The sequence below is a fragment of the Nicotiana tabacum genome, chromosome 19 (assembly GCF_000715075.1).
Source record: "Nicotiana tabacum cultivar K326 chromosome 19, ASM71507v2, whole genome shotgun sequence".
Classification (NCBI taxonomy): domain Eukaryota; kingdom Viridiplantae; phylum Streptophyta; class Magnoliopsida; order Solanales; family Solanaceae; genus Nicotiana; species Nicotiana tabacum.
Genome location: NC_134098.1, coordinates 16,636,804 through 16,645,781, shown reverse-complemented (window position 1 = coordinate 16,645,781; position 8,978 = coordinate 16,636,804). Strand labels below are relative to the sequence as shown.

Sequence of the window (8,978 nt, the reverse complement as noted above, 5' to 3'; positions counted from 1 at the left end):
ATTTCCTTTTTTAATCTTTTTTTGGGTCTTCTAAATCTAGTGAAATGGACATCTTTATTAGAACCCATTTTGCCAAGCTACCAAAAATTACTTTTGTTCAAAAGTGCTTTTCAAAAAAGTACTTTTGAAGATTAGCAGTTTGTGTTTGCGAAGTACTTTTTACGATATTTGATAAGCAAATTATGTTTGAAAAATCTTTCCAAAAAGTATTATTGAATGTCAAATTATGATAAAAGACAGTAAAGATTTAGTTTACAATTAGCATTATTTAAAAAAGAATTTTTTTAAATAATAAAAGAGTTTAATTATTTTTTTATTTTTATGTAATTAAAGTATAAAATATAAAATAATATATTAAATATTTTAAATAATATGAAATATAAGTATATAAAAGCAATAATATTGGTATGAACATATATGCTACAAGTTACATGTATGAAAAATACTATCAATTGTTGAGAAAACAAAACTAGATAGTATTGCATTATATCAACTATATTATATACATGCACGTCAAAAAAATATTATAAATAAAACTACAAATTGAAGATCATATAATATTGGTATACTACAAAAGAAGAAGAAAAAAATCATATCTTATGAAAAAATACTTGAATCTATTATTTCAAAGAGTAATAGGAAACCAAGAAAAGAAGAAACAACGGAAGAGAAAAGAAGAAATCTATTTATAGTAGAGAGATTATTCCAAATAGGAGCAAGAGAAAAAGGATAAAAATACAGAAAAAAATAAAAAAAGAGAAGAAAGGGATGGTAGAAATAAACAAGTAAAGAATAAACTAATAAGGGATAATTTAGGAAATATAATTTAATGGTAGGAATATTTTTGTTAAGAAAAAAATTAATTTTCTCCTTCTGGTTTTCGGAAGAAGCTAGAATTTGTAGTTTTTCTCTAAAAGTAGAAAAACTGCTTTTGGTGTTGCTCAAAAGCACTTCTCTGTTTTAGTCAAATACTTCATATTTTTAACTAAATACTTTTTTGGCAAAAAAAGCACTTTTGACATTCGAGAAACTTGCCAAACAGGCTCTTAGTCCACTAGTAGGAATTGGACACAAATTGAGTTGAGGTTGGAAAAAGAAAATGGTTAAAATCCTAATTTAGTTAAAGTTGATATTGCATTTGAACATAACTTAGAAAAAATAATTTGTAAGAATTGAAGATTTATAAGTAACTCTTGCAAACCATTATTTCGAGATTTCCATCGAAGTTTAAATATTAGAATTCAATACTTGCAAATATATATGACTCAATAAGTATGTACAATTTTTGAGATAGCATTAGTAGGTAAATGGAGCAACTGATGCACTTCTCATATTTTTTATTTGAGCTTGCTGAACCATTATTAGTATAGATTGGCAATCATTGACTGAGTTATGACACCGCACCGCGTAAAGCCCAGTAGACAAAAACAAAATGCACCATCTCAAATTTTTTCTATTTTAAAGGCTCGAATCCAAGACTTCATGTTAAGAATGAAAGGATTTTATCAATCTCACCACAAATTTAGGTCCTTTTTCGAATCATTAAGTGATTATTCTTATAGGAATGCTTTCAAGAAGCATATGAACTCATAATCGAAGAGCGGAATTTCCTCTTCACGTTAATCAACTAACTTTGGGAATTATTCCTTGGTCAATCTACTAAATTTACACCTTAGCAAATAGTAGCTGTCAGAAAAAACAAAATAATTTTTTTTAAAAAAAAATTACATCCGGGGTACATACAGTATCGTAAAATTTCATGAATCAATTCACGTCACTGAAAATATCAGTTAAGGTAGGAAATTACAAAAGCAAAAACTTCTAAATTTTGAAAGAAAAAAAAACAGAAGTAAATACAAGACGGCCTGTGTTATTCTAATATAGAACTCAACTTTGCGCATGAATGTGTAGTCTTCAGCAAAGTTACAATCCTATTTTCTTCTCCACCTTCTGGATTTGGTTAAGGAATATCCACGTCATCTGCACAGAGAATTCGAAGAGAAAATGTCCCAACTTTTATTCAAGGCATAATCAAAAGTTGAATGCTCAGTTGAAGGACACAGAGAAAACATACCATGACATGAGGGGCAATCCTAACACAATATACTGGAAATCCAGTGTAGAATTTGAAGGGTCCTCCTGATTTCAAAGTTTTCATAGCACAATCGAATGATCCTGTGTAGGGATATTTCCCTTGAGCATCTGGCTGCATTTTCTGAATCTGGGTTTTCACATAATCAAACGGTAAACTGCAAGCAGCAGCAAAGAATCCAGAAACACTGCTGGCTCCTGTATTAGGAAAGAGGAAAGAACGATTAAATTTAGTGAAGTTATTTCTTAACTCTGAAATTACTGCACGACTATACATACATTATTATAATTCACCATCTAACTATATATTATTTTACTACAGGCCATATACCTATATGCTATAACCACCACGAGATCAATATGGCATACTAAAACATGCAATATTAAACGTGAACCTGTCAAAATTTCTGATATTTAAGGCAGTCAAGGTCCGAGAATTCTGACATCTAAAGCAGTGAAGGTCAAATGCAAAAAGGAGAATACAAAGAGAAACAAATGCAACAAGCAGAAAAAATTCTGACGTTACAATCCCTGTAACACAATCCCTACATTACTATAATCTCTGCATCACGAGCTCATCATTACTAATCCTTGCATAACTTGCTTCGAAACCAAATGACCCCTTAGAAAATTCCCAGAGACACTTTTCCTATTCCCAAGCCTAATTTCTTCCTATTTTGCAGAATCCTACACAAGCACAAGTTCCTAAAGAAGAAATACAGCATCCAAAAGCAGATGAATACAGCCGCCTTTACTGTCAGACAAGCAACTTTAAACCCTCAAAGGCATAGCTCAGCATTTAACATTCTACATAGCTAACCAGCATTCCAGACCCTCTAATTCCTATCAATATACTGAGTCAGCACCTTGACTTAATTTACATATAAAAAACTTTAGCAAAATAGTACTTCCTCCGTCCCAATTTACGTGGCACCGTTCGGATTCCAAGAGTCAAACGAGTGTTTCTTTGATCGTGCTTTTTACATATGCCTTTTAAATATTTTGAATTGTTAATTATTGTGATTTATAATACTTTTTACTTAGTTTCCAAATATGTAAATTTTATTTCAAAAAAACTTGATTCGAGGTCCAAATTCACGATAAAAATTAAGAAGTTTGATTCTCGAAATCCAAACAATGCCACATAAATTGGGACAAAGAGAATAATAGAAATAAAAGGTTATGCTAAGACCGCAATCTTTATCCTCAAATCCAAGAACACTTTATGTCCTAGGCCATGTTAAAAAAAAGGGACGGTTTCCCAATGAATATAATTATTTTCCCTGGATTGAGTATCGCATATTTAATTGCAGACAATGCTACAAAATTTGTTACTTCTCGACAAGCAACAGTCGACCAAATTACAGCGCAGGATTGAAGTAAAAATGTAAGGCTGACATCAAGATGCTGAGAAGCATCTATTAATAAAGTTATCATACCTACAACTGTAGCAGCCTCCCCCATGCCGAGATTGTCCTTAAAGAACTCAACACTCTGGTCATAAGAGGCGAGCATTCCCATGTTCAATGCCATTGCCCTCACTACTGTAGGACCAGCACCTTTCCAAAGGGATAAAACTCCTTCATCAGCCACAATGCGGTAGAGTGCATGAAACGCATTTGTGTAGTTACGTCTTTGGGCTACAGGTAAAGTAGCATCAGCTTGCATACGGATTAGAGCTAAATCTGCTGGACTACCAAAACATGCCCCAATTGCTCCGGCAGTCAGACCACACAAAGCCTTTTGGTATAGAGGTAAGGGCTTTCCATCATTCGCCTCAATAGCCTTGTTCGTCAAAACTCTAGCACCAGAAAAGCTTGAAGGTTAGTCCCATTTTTTTCCTTTTAATAAAAAAAATACTAAATAAGCAAAAGATATGACACCAATATGTCACCAGTCTATCCAAATGATTAAAGCACTCTGTCCAACAAAGTATGGCGGGGTTCAGGGTAAATTCGGTCATCGATTTTCTATTTCTTTTGACACAAAAAATTTGCACATTTAGAAACTAAATGAAAGTACATAGTACTATAAATAACAATGTTTAGTAGTTAACTTTAACAAGAGTGCAGATTTAGTGATTTCATTGATCATTTTTGATCCATATGCAGGACGAGTGATGAGACTACATTATAAAAGCTCACGATTAACGGGCCTAAATAATCAAGTAGCACAATTGTGTGAGTTTTCCTTTTAAATAGGAGGGAGTGGTTTAAAGGTTGGTGACCGTATAAATATCTCATTTCAAACATTTAACAGTAGATATAGAACCTTCAACCTTTTTTTGGATAAGGAAAAAGTAAAACAGTAGATATAGGTTACTTCAACCTTTGATACTCTGCTAAAACTTTCCTCATGTCACTTTCACCTTCTACCCACAGATATTGTAACTCTGTGAGTATCCATGAAAATGAAAATTACTATATCAAAGTGTAGACATAATATCACAACAAAATGCTTGTATTCAGTCAATCAAACGGAAGTTCCAAAAAAAAATCATATCTCGCAAATACAATTCGCAGAAAAGCAAATTATAATCAATCCGAAGAAGAACTAACTACTAATGAAATGATAGAAAGTAACAGCAAGATAAAATGAGACTTTTCCTTCAGATATATCCCAAGAGCAAGATTTGCCGAGAATTAGCAATATAGAGTCCATGGATTTATCCCATATCTTGTCATATCCAAAGACTAAGATATAAGATGGCAATTTGAATAAAATGTACAACCCCCACCCCCCCCCACCCCCCCACCCCCCCTCTAAGAACCAAAATGCAAAATGACACAATCCATATATTTTCAAGCATTAATACTATAAATATCAACTAGTCAATTAGTAGACAATCCCATGGGACTTTTGTACAGAAATCTGTCACACCATACTACGCAAAATTCTCGAAGACGTATCACTAAATATCTTCATTGCTAAACTAGAAACTGATACAATTTATCCATTATCACTCTTACGAGAAATTTGACATATATTATATAAATTCATGAAATCCGAGAACCAACCATCCCAGATGGAAAAGTACACACAAAAAGGAGAGAGGTGACCTGAAAGGTATTCGGCGGGACATGAAGGTTCCAAAAAGGAACAATTTCAGGAGAGTATCAAATATTGGAAACACCCATATATATGACTAAAGATATAACACGACAATTTGTATAGATGTAAACTCCCTGACCCCATCTTGATTTGACTCATTCAGAATGTATCTTTAGCTCAACCATCTCAAATGGAAAGAGTAGACACCAAAAGGAGGGAGGTGACCTATTGGGCAGGACAGAAAGGCTCCTCAAACTTAGAAAATTGAAAGGAACCTCCAATATACACTCCACCCGTATACACAATTACTTTAGAAGCGAAAAACTCATAAAAGCAACAAGTTCCATGGGGATTGAAGCGAAAAGTGAGAAGTCAAGCATGTGTTTCTTTGGAGTGAAGCGTATGATTTACGAAAAGTTAAAAAATATCAAGCATCAACAAATTTAGTACAATAAAAATTAGATTGCAATTAGAATAACTAACTTCAGCATTCAATATGCAATACTGCCAATATTAATCCAACTCAAAGTTGAGACACAGTGGAATCATTATATGCACCATTAGTTTAAAGTGCAAACTTCTCTAAGAAGTGGCGAAGCGATGACTTTTACTAGCACTACATATACTTGTATAAGACATAGGAGGAACGGAGCATATGTTGGGCTTATGCAACTGCATTCTATAGGCTTCCATGGGCATATTGCCGAGGCAATAATAATGCTGCAAAGAGTTTTAAATAACCTTGACATATCAAAATCAATATTTTAAGGACCTTGATATATCTAACGAGGGGGGTAAAAGGAAATGTAGGACAAGCATTCACCTGAACGATCCAAGTCGTGCTGTTGTGTATGTTGCTTGCCTAAGAAGACCAGCTGACAAACCCTGCTCAAAATAATGAAAAAATCCATAATTAAGGTCTGTGAAAAATAAAGAGGTATACAACACATAAAGGTAACAACATGACTTATTAAAAGAATATAAGCAGGTTAAATTTTGATGTCCTGGCCCAAAAATGACGATGTCATGTTAGACAACCCTCATACCAACACCTGTCTTCAGTTACAGGCACATTAAGTGTACTGACACCCATCTTGAGACAAGATAATTTACCATTTGAAAATTCAATTTATCTTGAAGCTATGCTTCTCCATGTTTAACATTATTCACAAACTCTCCCAAAAGACTTCCAACTGAAACTACATCCCAATACAACAACTAGCCTCAATCCCAAGTAAGTTGGAATCGGCTATATATGAATCCTATTGACCACGTTGTTCCATTTAAGCTCATCTCGTACCAATGTTATACAAAATAAAAAGTACTAGAAGTTCTCTATATTTTCTTCGAGAATACAAATCTCTGAAAGCTCCTACAACATACGACCAAAAGTACACTATCAAGTATCAACCAAGTGTTTTGTGAAAATAATCTACTTATACCTTGCTAGTATATATCCTTGCATTCATACTTGCATATCTATGGATATATGAAAAATCAAAGCCGACATGTTTCGAACACCGCAATACAAAACGGAGTCATGCACAGACGATGCTTCTCAATATATTGACATCCTACTTGCAACTGTACTAAAAAAATGATAATTGAGATAAGTCATATATTTTCAAGCATTATTGTTAGCAAAATCAATTGGTCAATTAGTAAAGACAATCCCATGGGACTTTTGTAGAGGAATATGTCATACAACACTATGCAAAATTCTCCAGGATACATCACTAAAAATCGTCACTGCTGAACTAGAAAGAAATACAATATATTCATATCAATCTAGCAAGAAATTTGACATAAAATAAACAAATTAATAAAATATGGGAGTCAACTGATATAGTAAATCATGGTACTCTGAACATGTTTGAACATGTTTAACCCCTGATCCATTTAATACACTGCATTACCAGTTAATGTGGAGTGTGATCAGATTATCTCTGTTACGCGCTAAAGCAATAAATAGCGCACTAGAGGGAACAAAACAAGTAAAAGCAAAAAGCGTTTGCATGCATATTTTCAAATTTCCTTTGCTTTGGACGTTTGAATTTTCAATAGCATACGAAGTGGTAGCAATACAAAAGAGCATAAAGTCAAAATAGAAAATTTTGTATTTTGTTGGTGAAAATAGGTAAACTTGTACCATGTCCAATTATTTTCAAATCTCATAAAATGGCATCTTGAGGATAACATAATGTTTTTATCCATACCATAGCCACATTTTTGTTATCCGAAAGAAGAAAAATCCAACTTATACCTATTTTATTTGAGAAGGGCAACTTATACCTATTATGGATGAATAAAATACTCCCTATCTGTATGTTTTTTAATCTTAATAATTTTTGTTTTGATAAGTGGATTCAGCTTTAACATAGTACAGCTATTATTCATCAAGGACAAAGTTAACCCGTCTATACGTACAACTCCAAGGGAACAAACCTTGTAAAATGCACCAAATCCCTCATTCTTAAGCATAGTCCTCGTGACTTCTCCAGCTGATCCCTGCCCTAATTGGATTCTTACCTGCCATCATAAGAAACAAAATCCATAAATATAAATGAAACCCATCAAACTGAAGAACATAGAATTGAAACAGTAACTTCACAATGTAAATAAGCCTCAAATTTCAAGCTTTTCATGGCTAAAGCTTGTTCATTTACTACAAAAGCACCTCAAATTTGAAATTTGTAGTCACTCCGTTCAATCCAAAATATTTCCGAAAATATTATCAATAGGAAAACAAAATCCGTAAATGTCAGGAAAATGACATTAGCTGTGGAAGTAGGGAAAACAAGTTCCATAATTAAGCGGCATTCGACGCTAATTGTCTCCTCCCCACTCCCAAAACACCCTACCCCAAACTCCCAAACCCGAACCTGCCCCCGACCCACCTCGTCCCCAAACCATCTCACCCCCTCCCACAGTGTTTGCATGAATTATATATAAATGCTCTTGCGACAATATTTTTGCTTAGTATTACCAAATACAAGAAAATAAGTAAGAAAATGCAAAAAACATTTTCCTTCGTACCAAACACACCCTTAGGTTCCAAAGATACCAAACTCAAAAGTGTAGACAAAAATCAAAATGAGAAGAAAATAAAAAGAGAATTCCACAATATTCATTTTGATCCAAAAAATTTGACCCCAAAACTACCCAAAACAAAACCAAAGAGTTACAAAAGAACAATCTTTACAAACAAGTGGAGTATATTTATAGAAAAAAATGAGGGGTTAACTTTTTTTTTTTAAGAGAGTACCTTGATCATATCAATGGGCTGAATAACGCAGGTGGCAAGCATACCAGAAGCACCTCCATTAGCGAATGGCTTTACAGTGGGCCAAACACTTGTGCTGCTCGATTTCGCCTTGTCTCCCATTTTTCTACGAATCTTGTTTGAGTGGTGAAGCTCTCGAGGGTTTTTACAGAATGAAGCTTTCCAAAACGTAGGTGAGAAGTATTTATAAGTAGCCAATAGCAGAGTTTTACTTTGTGTGACAGAGTCCACACAGCCACCAAATTCTCTTTTGACGCAAAATAAAAAAGAGAAAAAGAAGAAGAAAAAACAAATTCCTCCTGGCCTCTCACGAGGTGGTGGTGTGAGTGTGTGATTACCTTAATTTGTTGCTTCGAATTTGACCCTTGATTTTGACAAAATTACACCTTTTTTTTCAATACACGCAAATTTGTTTAAAGTCTAACATTTCTATTTGTACAGGATAGATAGAAATCTTTTGCTTCATTCTTGGCAGAATATCTTATTAATTCAGAGCATACCTAAATTTTTTACTACTTCTTATACTCGGTTATTTAGCAATCTTGATTTCCTG

At 33.6% G+C, this 8,978-nt stretch overlaps 1 protein-coding gene across 1 annotated transcript; it reads right to left on the bottom strand.

Moving 5' to 3' along the window:
* Nucleotides 1-1,687: 1,687 nt before the first annotated feature.
* LOC107793974 (mitochondrial dicarboxylate/tricarboxylate transporter DTC) lies at nucleotides 1,688-8,657 on the bottom strand. Its single transcript, XM_016616423.2, has 6 exons — nucleotides 8,408-8,657; nucleotides 7,588-7,671; nucleotides 5,966-6,027; nucleotides 3,531-3,892; nucleotides 2,075-2,289; nucleotides 1,688-1,980 (listed from the first exon to the last, which is right to left on the bottom strand). The coding sequence occupies exons 1-6, from the start codon at nucleotides 8,525-8,527 to the stop codon at nucleotides 1,924-1,926; spliced, it is 900 nt and encodes a 299-aa protein (XP_016471909.1). The 5' UTR covers nucleotides 8,528-8,657; the 3' UTR covers nucleotides 1,688-1,923.
* Nucleotides 8,658-8,978: the final 321 nt, after the last annotated feature.